This window comes from Dreissena polymorpha, chromosome 10, assembly GCF_020536995.1.
Source record: "Dreissena polymorpha isolate Duluth1 chromosome 10, UMN_Dpol_1.0, whole genome shotgun sequence".
Classification (NCBI taxonomy): domain Eukaryota; kingdom Metazoa; phylum Mollusca; class Bivalvia; order Myida; family Dreissenidae; genus Dreissena; species Dreissena polymorpha.
In genome coordinates, this window is record NC_068364.1 from 25,739,831 (window position 1) to 25,754,659 (window position 14,829).

At 33.8% G+C, this 14,829-nt stretch overlaps 1 protein-coding gene across 1 annotated transcript in view; it reads left to right on the forward strand.

The window, feature by feature from the left end:
• Nucleotides 1-275: 275 nt before the first annotated feature.
• The window catches only part of LOC127847013 (uncharacterized), a 136,389-nt gene continuing 121,835 nt past the window's right edge, over nt 276-14,829 (forward strand). Inside the window, exon 1 of the mRNA XM_052378507.1 lies at nt 276-344. Within this exon, the coding sequence (XP_052234467.1) occupies nt 286-344 (59 nt within the window). The 5' untranslated portion in view covers nt 276-285. The remainder of the gene's footprint in view (nt 345-14,829) is intronic.

The window sequence follows — 14,829 nt, forward strand, 5'->3', positions numbered from 1 at the left end:
GATCTGACATTACAAAAAGCTTTTCACAATCCACTATTGACAAGGGATCTGACATGATCCAAGACTTCTTGTGCTCGACCTGCGAAGAAAAAAAACTGGATAAAATGGCTGATTTCTACTGTGAATCTTGTGTGAAGTTTTACTGTGGAGAATGTGTTAACATGCACAACAAGTTGTTTACAAAACATGCCCCTTTGGAAGGGGAAAATATGAAGAAATGGCCAGTGCCAAGAAGGTTGAAGATTTTCTTCTAAAATGTGATATCATAAAGAAGAAAGCCTGAAAATGTATTGTGATGAACACAGTGAGCTGTGCTGCACAAATTGTGCATTCCTTAAACACAGGTATATTAATATATTGTTTCTTCATTTTAATTATAGAAAAATACTACCATTACAAAAATGCAGGGTTTTAATCTTTGTTGCAAGAAGGTAACATTAAAAGCAAAATCATTGGTGTGCATGTGTATATGGACAAGGCCCTCCATACGCACAAAAATGTTTTCCCCTGTGACCTTGTTCTTGAACTTTTGGTCCAGGTTTAAGTTTTGAAATCTGCGTGAAAAATTTACATCTGTGACATTTATCTTGAACTTTGTGTCCATGTTTAGGTTTCGAAATCTGCGTTTAGTTTTCGAAAATTGCTCATAACTTTTATGCCCCTTGAGATATAACCTTCATATTTTATATGCATGTGTATATGGACAAGGCCTTTCCAAATGCATTCACATTTTTACCCCTTGACCTTGAGCTTAGGGTCCGCGTTTAGGTTTCGAAATCTGCGTTTAGGTTTCGAAAAATAAGCATAACTTCTATCAAAGCGTTTATAGGGGGCATTTGTCATCCTATGGTGACAGCTCTTGTTTATAATATCAATGAAATATTTTTTATTTATTTCAAGAAACTATTAATTTTTGCATGTACAGTAATTATAAATAGAAGACTGCAGTTTAAAGCCATCTTAGTAAATCACTAAATGGGGCTTTGAATACCTCCAGTAATATAACTGATGAAATAAATACTTAGGTTTTTGATTTCAATATATAAATGTATATATATATTATATATATATAATATATATACTATTATAGTGCCAGTTACGCGGTCTCTGTAGTTTTCAAACTATACTTACGAGGTCAGTATCAAAACGGGGTCAGTATACAACCCCGCATTCAAGGCACCTTCAATTACTATGAGGAGGTTGTAGGGGAGGTAATTTCAATTAAATGCCTTATTAAGGTCTTAAATCGAAAAAACCACAATCACGTCTGAAATTGAAATTTAATATGCCTCGCAATAATGTTGCTATACATTTCTTGCTATAAGACGTTTAATAAATGTGGTATTTATATATATATATATCTAAGGTACCTTTATATATCTTAATTTGTGTTAATATCGGATATAAAACGGGTATGGAGATACAATCCCATGACCTATTTCTAAATCAGAGACCCTGTAATGGCCATATGTGTGAATATAATGCTGGACTCTTAATGCTTGACTTTATAATCAATCTCATTCTGATGTTGCCAAAGTACTTAAAGATTCGCATGCCAAAGCTGTAAAGAAAGTATTTTAGTATTGTATATAGTTACAGTGTTTTTAATTCTCTTTTTTTTCAGACTCTGCCAAAAGGTAACTCTTATATCCGACAAAGTAAAAGGTCAGTCCACAGACCTTCAAAAACTGTCAGTTTCTATCAAAACTATTCTGGAAGAAATAAAAAAAACTTCAAGACAACCAAGAGGCTAGCATTCAATATGTTCAAAGTTCCTATGATAAGCAGTTACACACGATACAGAAACTCGCCAAAATATAAATTCAGCCTTAGACACAATCGAACAAAAGACACTGAAGAATGAAAGATACTCTGACCAAACTACACGCCTCTTCAAAAATTGCTGTTGACAAATGCATCAGGCTTAGGGATGAATTTAAACAACTTCGTGACGCCATACAGGATATCAGTGATAAAAGCACACTGGAACTATACTTTATTAGCCATCAGGAAATGCAATGATAAAATACAGCAGTCTGAAACATATCTGAAGGGAAATTCTCTTCAGTCTAAAGTTTTCAATAACATTTCTGCCTAACCGTGAAATTGTACAGTACTTGTCTAAACTGTCAGGTCTTGGCAAGATTGAACACATTACCCAGACATTGATGGGGCAATCAGATCCGAACAAGGTGTTCACTGTGCAGGGGAAGTCTGTACACAATATGAAAATGTCAAGTGATTCACATAAATGCAGTATCCAAGCCATCTGTGTTCTCCCAGACAGACAGGTTGTGGTTGTAGACAACTCTAATGCGAATGTCAAGCTTCTTGACCAGCAGTACCAGGTGGTTGAGTCACTGGAGTTTTACTGGCACGCCAGCGGGTATGTGTGAGATCACACCCAGTGAGGTGGCTGTGACTCTGAATAATATCTGTAGTAACACAGATGAGGTCCAGTTCATCACAATCAACAACAGGCAGCTGGTGATAGGAAGAAAGCTTCAGTTACAACATACATGTAGTGGTATTGCCTTCCACCAGGGAGACTTGTATATTACTGCTCTCACAGCACTATACAAGTACACACTCAGTGGGGAACAAGTCAGCAAGATGTATGAAGATACATCAGGCAAATTAACAGGTCAGAATTAAAAAAAATCTTAAAATCGTTAGGTTGAATAAAAATAAAAATAAAGTATTATTCCAGCCATAGTAAAGAATATACTGTCAAGTTCATTTCATTCAGTGTTTGACATGTCTATAAATAGACATTATTTGTTTTTTCAAAGACTGTTACCTTTAGTCAATTGTTTTCGGTGTGTTTGAGATGTTCAACAATTGAGTATGAACATGTAACATGTAAAGAAAACAGCTGTCTTCTGTAATTGATCAAGAAACTATATATAATATTTCAATTTCAGGAACTAAAATACTTAAAAGTTACTGTTGTGGATGATTGTAATGTAAAATATCTCAATATAAGCATCACTAACATTGTAATCATGTGGATATGTATGGATATTATTACTGCATGTAGTGACATCACTTGATATATTCATGTGCATTTTGCAGTGTTAGTATCTCCGTGTTTGTTGTTGTGGTAGACAGCAAGTCACACAAACATCCCAAACATTGATAGAAAACAAAACGCTGAAACAAACCTTCCTGCCTAAACTAATTAATGATTTTTATTAGATTTTAATGCAGACCTTAATCATTTGCTGCATACTTTATTTGATTTAACAATCTATTATTAATACATTTTCAAAAAGATCTGTTATCAATTACTATACAGATTATTCAATATCTTGTTGTTACTCTGTATTTCAGTATGGAGGTGTGCTGTGCATCCCACAGGGGACAAGTTGTACATCATTAACCTATCCCATGACAAGCTCCTCATCCTGGCCAGGGATGGGTCAGTCCTGGCCACCTTCACTGACCCTGCACTCAACGCCCCACATGCTGTACACGTGACACCTGCAGGCCAGGTGCTGGTATGTGGAGGCCTACGCCCCAACTTCTACATCACACAGGTGGACAGTGAGGGGAGAAGGAAGCTGGCCACTCTTGCTACTGAGGAGGATGGAGTGGATGGCCCATGGTCAGTCTGCTACAACAGACACACCGCCTGCTTTGTTGTCGGACTTTTATTAAACAACAGTATCCTGGTGTTCAAAGTACAATAGTGTATTTTAGCATACATCTTATTTTATTATTCAGATTATTTAAAATGGCCATGAGAATATATTGTTGTACAATTAGAACATTGTGATATGATACTATAACAATGATAGTATTAATAAAGAGTTCATGTGAACATTAGAAGTGCTATGAATGTATGAACTTGTTACATCTATGACAATTCTTTATTATTTCTATTTCACTTAACACGTTTAAATGATTTTAGTTCAGAGAATAATTTATGTTTTTTTTACCTGACATTAAAATCACACTAGATGTATGTATAGTGGTTGTCATTTCTTTTGCATACATTTCAAATGTATTGAAGATTGCTTTAACATTTATTTGATCCTTGGTTTTGAAGTATGATGAAAAGTGTTTTTTCTGCACTGAAAACACCTTTGTTAATAAATTGTAGTGACCTTAACTCAGGTTTTGATCAAAATTAATAACCCATTAAATGTTCTCATATTCTCTTCCAGTTGACTGAAATGAATAAATGTTAATTCGGCTTCGGCATATATGACAATTATAGCGATGCAGCATTGCATTTTGCAATATTGCTTACCCGAGTTTGCAGTGCGAAGCTATTTGACCAAGATTTTAAAATCAATACATTTTGTGTAAGCTCCCTTATATTTAATTAACATCAGCGTTTTAACTGTTTAAGCAACATGAAGTTTACGGCTGATGAAATTACGCTGAGTTTGCATACTTAACGGAGGTAAACGGTAATGTTATCTTAACGGTGCATTGAGTAACCCGGCCAAAGCGTTTTGTCTTGCAAATGGTGTTCTTATATTAAACAATTGGTATTGCATGTTTTGCATTATGTGCACTTGTATAAATTATAGCATAAAGTTCTTCACTCTTCCCTACCCTGATATACATGAACTTATGCAAATTCATTTTTTTTATTGACTTTCAAACATCTAAACGTAATGAGTTTGATTAAAACCAGCATTCCAACAGTATAATCGTGACATCTCGGAAAATGCAATGCATTCCATCTCCCGTAATTCTAGACATGCTCTGTTGTTAAAATCACACGATAAAAACGGTTTGTGTGGTCTAAGAGATGATGGTTCACAACTTAGGGGACACACATCGTCGTATCATTTTTCTTTTTATTATTACATTTTATTTGTTGTTGTCATTTATTTATTTGATATACATCCTATTATTCATAAAAACTTACGAAAAAAATATACAAATATGGCATTACAGACGTAACAATATAAACACATTTGAGTGTAACTTAATCCTTTAAGACAAACAATGTACAACTATTTGAGTTCATACATTGCAATTGGTAAGTGTTTTAATTTGTTCTTCCTTTTATAGTTAGTTTTTTTTGCATTCAAGTGAAAACAAGTAGCTGTAAAACATTTTAGAAATACCAATAATTAGAATCAGTTCAAATGATATGCAGTAAACCTGAATTGATTACAGTTAGTATTTTGCCATGCATTCTCCGGTTTTAAATAGTAATGAAATACATTGTAAACAAATTCAATGGAGTTGGATATATTCCAATATAACAATTACATGCATGTACAGGTTAATTGATTAATCAAAAGATGAAAAGGTCCCTTTGGATTCAGTCTGTTGCAAGAGATATTGGCCATTATTTAAATCTGGTTTGTAACTAAATAATCACAGAGTCATAATTACCTTGTTTCAAACTACCTAAAATCTAGCCTTTGTAGCTTTAAAGAAGTGGATTTTTAAGATTTTACTTCAGGCCTGTGTTCTATACATAAATATGTTCCGATTTTTCATGTATTGAAGTTTGTCAGTTAATGCTTTATATTTATAAATTTAAACATTGGATTCAAAAGGCTCCAGTAAAAATCAAGAATAAAACATAACTCGAACCACTGATCCCTGGAGTCCTGGAGTTAAAGTCTACCACTGAGAACACTCGACCATCCGTGCTCATACAATGAAGGATGTATGTTATACTTTATATAAGCAATAATCGTAACAAAATATAACGACAACAACAGAACTCTCCAAATTATGTAATCGATCACTTAGTTAATTCTTAAAATAGCCTTGATACCTCTGTAGAGGCCACATTAATGTCTCATTCATTATGCTACCTTCGGTTTAAATATTGCCATAACACACCTGTACAATGGTGTTGTGGCATTTGTAAATGAGCCATGCTCTGGGAAAACGGGGCTTAATGTATGTGTGTAAAGTGTATTTCCAGATAAGCTTGTTCAGTCAACACAGGTCAATCAGGGGCGGCACTTTCTGCATTAACTAGATTTTCGCCTGTGTGGATTGCCAGTTTTTCAAGAACGATGCTGAAGTGTTTATGTAAATATATTGACACATATCCATAAGCATTGCACATGGCAGAAAAAGTCCATTATGCAAATATGTACACACATTTTTCATATATTTTATGTTCATATGTTTCTTGTTGAATATGGCTGTGTTAAGTGACTCTTTATTCATATAAAAATATTATGAATTATATAAATTTATACCAAGTAAATGTGATCAAGCGTTGGGCCTTATACAAAGTGGATGTGATTAAGTGTTGGGTCTCATACAAATTAAGTGTGATCACGTGTGGGGCCTTATACACAGTAGGTTTGATAAAGTGTGGGGCCTTATACAAATTAAATGTAATCAAGTGTGGGGCCGCATACAAAATGCGCATGATTAAATGTGTTGCATTATACAAAGTTAGCATGATTAAGTCGGGGGGGGGCCTTATATCAAGTGAGTGTGATAAAAAGTGGGACCTTATACAAATAAAATGAGATAAAGAGTGGGACCTTATACAAAGTAAGTGTGATTAAGAGTGGGGCCTTATAAGAACTAAGTGTGGTTAAATGTGTATCCTTATTCGAAGTAAGTGTTATTAAAAGTGGACTTATACAAAGTGAGTATGATTCAGTACGGAGCTTATACAAAGAAAATGGTTTTAACTGTCGGGCCTTATACAAAGTAATTGTGATTACGAGTGGGGCTTATACAACGTAAGTGTGATTAATAATTACCTTTGCTTTAAAACTTTGATACAAAATCATTTGTTCTGGTAGATTTGTTTCAGATTTGTTAACTACACTCTATATATATTTACTTATACGACTAATGTGGTATTGTATACTAAGTCTTTCAAGATTCCACATTTCTTAAGACGATTGTGTATATAGAATGCAAAATTAGCAATCCAAATGATTGTTAGAAATACATTTTTGTTATTATTTACCCTTCGCAGAGGTGGGATCGAATCACTGCTTTTTATTTTGATGTAAACAGTCTAGTTGCTTTTATCATGAAATTTGGTTAACAACAAAACATCTATACGTATATGGTAAGGTAAGTTTAATTTCCAAGCATGAACATGTTTTTTGACTGGTAGCCAATTATAAATTGAGGATAAATTGAGGATATTTCTTACCAAATAATTATGCACACAAGATAATGGTATCAAAATCTGTACTTATTTACCTACGTTAAGTTCATTATGTGCTTCTTTTTTGCCTTCTAAAATGTTTGTCCATATTAGTCACCAAATCTGACTGTTAATCTGTTGTGTATTTGTTTTCCAATTGAAGGTTTGTTTTTCAATTGAATGTTTGTTTTCCAATTAGAGGTTTGTTTTCTAATTGAAGGTTTGTTTTCCAATTGAAGGTTTGATTTCTGACTGAAGCCATAATTTCACAACATTTTGGTTTACTGTTCGACTGTGTCCAGAGAAAATCTCCACAGATACCTGCATATTGTATTTTTTTTTCTTTATTGTATGTTAACACTGTTAATTCATGTGACTATTTTTTCAGCATACATATCCTCATTTCATTTTTCTTCTTCAATGTTTTTTAACATTTATTTTAAATTCCTTATAATACATGTCTTAATCATATGCCCTTAGTCATACTTGTACTAGCGTATGTCTATTTTGAATGTTCGGCTTAAACAATGTGCAATCTTTGCTTAAAGTGCATCAATTTAATTATACGTATTCTCTGTCTTGTTAGGTAGCTGCTGCTTAGTTTCTCACAAATTAAATTTGAGGGGATAGACGATCTCTTACAACATTTTTTAACTTGTTGCACTGTTGTGTCAATATTCGTTTTTCAGTGTTTTTACTCTCTTTCTTTTATGGTGGTTTTAGACATATAGTCAAGATCAGCAGCTACACCACCAGTTTTAACTCTGTAATATTTGTATAATGTTTGTATGTCAGGTTTTATATGTTTAATGTATTTATATCCTACCAAGTACCTTCCCTCTTTGATGTACTACAATAGCTTTATATTAACAAATATATATATATATATATATATATATATATATATATATATATATATATATATATATATATATATATATATGTATATATATATATATATATATAATATATATTGGCTGTGATAATACATGCATTATTTAATTTGTTTGTCTTAAGATTATCTTAACAGTGATCTTAACATGTTTTATGTGTATAATATATATGTACGTGTAAGTCGGTTTAAAAAGCTCATTAGAGGTTATGTTAATTGTTTGTGTATCCGACTTTGCAAATACAATTTACTTGACTTGATCTGACTTGACATGAATGTTTAAATTGTCAGTAAAATTAATTTTCTATTCGTATCAAGTATTAATACAAATAAACTGTTTCTAAAAAAGTAAGAAACCCTGTTTTAGTATAGAAAAGCTTTTCGAGACTAAAATGACACTTTTTGGTGTTGGTTAGATTATATTTAAACTTATTACCTTATTTTCTTCAGTAGATAAACAATGTAATATTTTGTAAACAAAAATACAGGTCGCCGTGGTGTAATGAATATGTTGTGTGCCTAGCGACCGGGAGGTCACGGGTTCGATCTCCATCGTGGGAGCGTTCTTTAGATCTCCACCAAAGACACGAAGTACTGGTTCTAGGCACAGGAAACGGAATCAAGAACGTTTATATAATATAAAGAAGTAAAACTTTAAATTAGTCTAAAGCTTTCGATGCAATCGAGCTAAAATAAATAGGTTTAAACTAAACAAAAATACAGTCCTAAAACAACACATTCCATTCAAGGACAATTAAAGTGTTTCAACTGATAATTGTGAAAGTGAAATCTATCTTGATTTTTGGCATCTGTTTGTATACGGATTACACAGTATGTAATAACTTTTATCTTTTTTTGAAATCATAAATAGACAAGATAATTTAAGCTTCATTTTGGAAAAACAGGGCTTAATGCATATGAATTGATTGTCATCCCAGTACTAGAAACTCTCTTTAAACGAAAAACACCATAAAATCAGAAAGTGTCGTCCTTGATTAGCTTGTGCGCATTGCAATGTGCACAGGCTAATCTGGGATACCACTTATTTGGCATGCATTAAGCCCCGTTTTCCCTGGAAGCAGCCCATATGTACATATTTCAATGACAAACTGGCCCATGTTGTCGCACAAGCTGTTAAACACTGTTGGTTTCATACACACACTCACTGTCTGCAGTGTGCCAGTGGTGAAGTATAAACAGGCAGATGCGATGGTTATCGTTCTTAGCGTAGTTAAGAGCAGACCGACTTGCAACACATACCACTTACCTTAAGTGTCCGCAAAGAACAACTAAAAACTAATCAACAAAAATGAACAAATCTTTCATAAGGAGTTCTCTTTCTTCAGCACGATATGATCGGAGTTTTGGCCTCAGGGTAAATGTTTACAAGGCTATTTGTAACTAGTGCCCGATATAAAGGGTATACATCACGAGTAAAGGACTTTATTGATTTTGATAGCGAACAAGTAGTAAACAAACATCACTATAATAGCGTGCGACAGGTTTATAGCGAACCAATCTTTCAAATGGCTTTCTCCACTACCCTGATACTTACATCTGTGCACCAACAGCGTCCTGTGCCGCGGTCCCCAAATGTGTTGCACGCGTTTGTGGAAACGTCCTGCTTTGTGAAAATAATGACACAGTAAATATGCAACTTTTAAAAAGTGTTTTACATAGAACAATGACCGTATGTCTCAAAATCAATTTACAGTTTATATGATTTCAAACATCTGAGGATTGTTAAATATACATGATTGAGTAAGCAGATACAGACAGAATGATGTATATATTATATTCAAAACTATTTGCTATGTGTCTGTATGTGTCTAATATTTGATATATAGATAATACATAATCTTCAGTATAAGGGTTATTTCAAAGGCTTATCTAATGTAATCATAGTTGGATAGCACACTGTGTGTCAGGGACCACACCCTTCATTACCAAAAAGGTAATGGGCGTTGTTTTTTAATATAATGTTGAACAAAAATTTACACTAGGAGCATTTTAGAAAAAACACACACTTAAAACACGTAGGAAAAACGTGGAATAACTAATAAGAAGTGCCAACGCCCGAGAACCTGCAAGACTGGTATGATCATCACATTTACTTTATTTGAAGGGTTATATTGACTTAAGCTCTACGATATGTGCAAATATAAAGTTCAGTTACAGATAACAACGATTGGTTCACCCTTAAAGACCTTTGAGGTTGTGTGCCATTAACGACAACTTATGTGTTGCACTATGTTAGTGTTCGTAGGCCGGGCACGCACATGCATATCATTAGTAAATTTGATAACATATGCATGAAAAACATCGTAAATCCATTCCATCAATTGTCAGATTTGTTTAAAGCTGAATTAAGTAGATGTTTTTACAATATGACAATGTACATGAATGTAAATAGCAGAACATTTTATTAAAACTGGCAACCAAACAATGTAACTAAATTCATTTCTTTTTAAATGTCGATTACGTATATTGTGACCTAGTGGGAAAGTTTTATCAGGAGAGTTTTCAACAAGACGCATTCTTTGAGCTTAAGAGTACAACGTGTATATCAATGTAATACCAATATCGGGTAAATGACACTCAATATAAAATTTAGGTAATCCTCTTCTCAAGAAAACCCACTGCACGCGATGTAACTTTATTGATAAAAGCTGGCAATTAATCAGACACGGACGTCATTTCAATGCTGTGAGACCTGGGTAAAGCTGTGATTGGGCACGTACGCCAACATGAAAATACAGCACATGGTTCTTAGTGGTTTAACTTGTTTGCTCTGTCTCATGTATTAAGTAACAGGACCAGGTCCATTCATAGTATTATGCCTGCGCAGTATACCTAAGCATTCGAAAGATTTGTGTAAAAGTTGGTAATAGTTTACTTTGTCATACTTCAATTTCAAATAAAATTAATGAAAAGTAATTTCTTGTTAATAAGTCGACAAAAAAGTCCCGTACAATCCATAAAAACAATTAACACAATTTAAAGACAATTATCTCCCACTGGAATTTGAAAAAAGTACAACCAAGTGTTCTCCTATTTTAAGTGTGGTGTCGTTTTTTAACATTTTAACTTTAGTCGTGTTTTTACTTATATATTATCCCAATTTAATTTTATCTTAAGCGTGTGCGTGGAAAATATGTAGAAAAAGAAAACAATATTTTGCCTGATGGACTTTCGAGTTTTATATTATGTATGAATTCATAAGAAAATGTTAAAATGACCTACATCCTGGGCCTTTTTTCAAATTGTTTAATATACATTTTTCCAATATTTTCAAATGCATGAAATATGTTTTTCATTTCTTTAAATGTTATTTTTAAAAGCATTTGCCTGTACAATTGATTACGAAATTAGTGGTTGGAGCCTTTAACGATCATTTAGAAACTAGAAGGTGCACTTTAACAGTAGATATCATGCTGGTCGGCACTTTGGTATAATTCTAGATCATAACTACAATTTCCACATATTTGTGTTTTATTAAAATAATACAATTGAGGTGTGGTCTTGTGCTGTTAGAAAAGCCGAAGTACCCAAAGGAAACCCCACCTGTCCGTAGTGGCGACCACCAACAAGACTCAAACACGGAAAGATGCGAAGTGTGTTCACAAATCATAGCAATAACCGGACAGCCAAATTGATGTAGTCACCTACACTCAATCTGCCTTAATACAAGTTATTATCAGTTACGGGCAAATCATGTGTGGTCTGTATCGCTACCGTGATTGCAATTGGTGTGAAGATACGGTAGGGTCCGTGTAGATAACGTGAAGATAACGTGTTGGTCCGTGCTTATCCGGTGCTATCCGTGTCTCTGCAGTGTTGCTAAACAAGGTCACTAAATTACCTACATCTTATTCACTGTTATTTATTATATTTCCCATCAAAGGTGGCAAGTTTTATTGGTTGATTGTGTTGCTCTGGTAGAATACGGCATTTGTGTTCATGCTCTGTCTTTTCCAACTATCATAAGTTGAGTCTCGCTCGAGGAAAACTGGACTTACTGCATGTGCGTAAAGCGTCGGCCCAATTTAAAGGACGTCCCTTCTTAGTAAAAGCCAAGTTTGAGCGAAAAGTACCGTTCCAGACTGCACTGGCTAATTTGGGATACAACTTAACGCATATGCATTAAGCCTGGTTCTATGAGAGCGCAACCCAATTACTTCATTACAGCCGAATTCTATTGCTTGAAAAATTAACCCAATTGAGCTGTTTTCTGTCTTGTGAATTTTCTGAATTCTGACCATTTTAACAGTTTCCAGGACTTTTTTTCCTTCTGTAAGAATGACCATTTTTCACAATTTTGGGAAATTCGCAACTTAAACTTTCACAATTTCAAGAAGTTCGCAACTCAAATTTTCACAATTTCAATAAGTTCGTGACTCAAACTTTCATAATTTTAGAAAGGTTGAGACTCATTTTACACAATTTTGAACAGTTCACGACTCATTTTTTCACAAAATACGGGGGGGGGGTCAAGGCCGCTTCACAAAAACAGGAAAAGTGACCAGGTATCTGCACAGTATGTTTTTCATCAATTCTTTGCCCAAATGCGTTCTTATCTCTTGTAAATATTGTTTTTCACCAAGAGGGTGCTGATGTTAAATGCACAAAGTTTGCAATAAACTTGTTTCTGACAACCTTATTTTCTGTGGAAGCTCAGAGTGCATACTTTTTAATTTAATTTTAAATGCCACGGCAGGAATTTAATGTAGACGAATTGCATATCACAAGCCATAAATACTTGACCTGCCTTGTAATTTCCATGAATTCTAAGGAACTTTTATGTCGCTTATTAAATATTGACAAAAGGTTCAGAATAAAGGTAAAAATTGGCGAGAACTTAATTTTCTTTTTAAACTCTCTTGGTTTTATATGACCTTTGCTCTAGGAAAATGTGGGTTAATCCATGTATGTAAATTGTCGTTCCATATTAGCCTGTGCACAGCCTTATCAGGAACGAACCTTTCCAACTAAACTATATTTTTGCTTAGAACTTTCTTCCTTTAAACAACGAACTTCATAAAAGCGTAAAGTGTCTCCCTGTTTAGCTTGATTTTGCAGACTGCAAATGCTTATCTGAGACAACATTTTACGCACATGCATTAAGTCAGTTTTCTCAGAGGTTCTACATTTGATTAATTGTGTGATGATTACATTTTCCATTAAAGATAGCAAGGTATATTGATTAATAACGTTGGTCTCTTAGAGGACCACTTATGTGTTTGTTATCTGATAAAGTCCAACCTCTGGGAACGCGGAGCTTAATGCATGTGCGTAAAATGTCGTCCCATATTTGCCTTTTAAGTCCACACAGGCTAATCATGGACACCACTATCTGCCTAAAATTGATTTTTGTTAAGACAAGACTTCTTTGATATACAACTACCATATAAGTGGAAAGTGCTGCTAAGATAAGCTTTGCAGACTGCTCAGACAAACCTTGGACGACACTTTTCACACATGTATTAAGCCCCTTTTTCCTAGATCAGGCTCATATGTGTGTGTTATTGCAGTGAGCATGCCCAGGGCATTGAGACATTCCGCAAACAAAACAGACTCATTAGCAACGCACATAAACGGACTATTATAAATATCCTGTTTGTGTTAAGCAATCAAGCGGATATACGGACCAAAGTGTTAGCAGGGGAAATCACTCTAACAGATTTTGTGAACACCAACACAAAATCCTGATTCGCAAAACATGTTGATTAAATGATGTATTTATTTTAAATGTCATGATGATAACAATAAAAAACATGTTCATAACTAATTTTTATTTACACATCAGCTGGAAATTATAACATTGTATATATCGTTGTTTTTTTTTAAATTGCCATTTTGGAATAGTGCTGGCCCTTGTTGAAAAAATAAAAGTCTGGCTTTCGGAAAACGGTGTTTAATTTATGTATGTAAAGTGTCATCCCAGATAAAGCTGTGCAGTCTGCGCATGCTTATCAGGGAAGATTCTGTTCATTTAAAGTATTTTTTGTTTTGAAGGAATTCTCTTCTTCTGGACAGGCTTATTTTGGACGACACTTTAGGAACATGCATTAAGCCCAGTTTTTCCAAGACGAGGCTTATAAACTTATAGGGGATTTACTGTAAGTGACATCTTTAGTTAAGTAAACTTTAGTTTATTGTCCAATCTTGCTTATCTTGAAAAAATGTTTACCTCAATTTAACCCTTTACAACTTAGACACTTATTTTCACGCATTGATAGTACCTTAGAAAGTTATATTTAATTGAAACCTTTCTTACTAAATTCGAGTTTTAATTGAATCATTTCCAACCCTTCGATACGTATGAGCAGCAAACAGCATACAACCTGAAGAGACTGAGTTTGTCGCAGGCTATTGTGGTTCTATGCTGTTTACACTTTGCCTCTGAGTGGGAAAGGGTTAAAATGTAAATTAACTGTTCGTACTTTTACAAAATTATTGTATAATACATTTTGTCTTTATTTTAACATTTGCATAACGGTGTTTTATTTTGTCCATAGATTGATAGAAATAAATATATTTTTAAATAGATTCGGAACATTCTGTATTAATGTCATAAATATTAAGTAAATACCAAACATTTAGAAAATGTCAATACAAAATAGGGCATTAGGCTATAAAAGTGTCCATATAATTTTTTGGAATGTCGCTTAAACTTTGTAGCCTGATAAAAAACTACATCATTTAATTCATCATTAAAGATGTTATTAACAGCAAATGTTCACACAGTCTGTCTTAGAAATAATTATGTTTCTCACAACGCATTCTACAGGTCAGGAAAGTTGTCGATGTCCTTCGTCCAATGCAAGACACG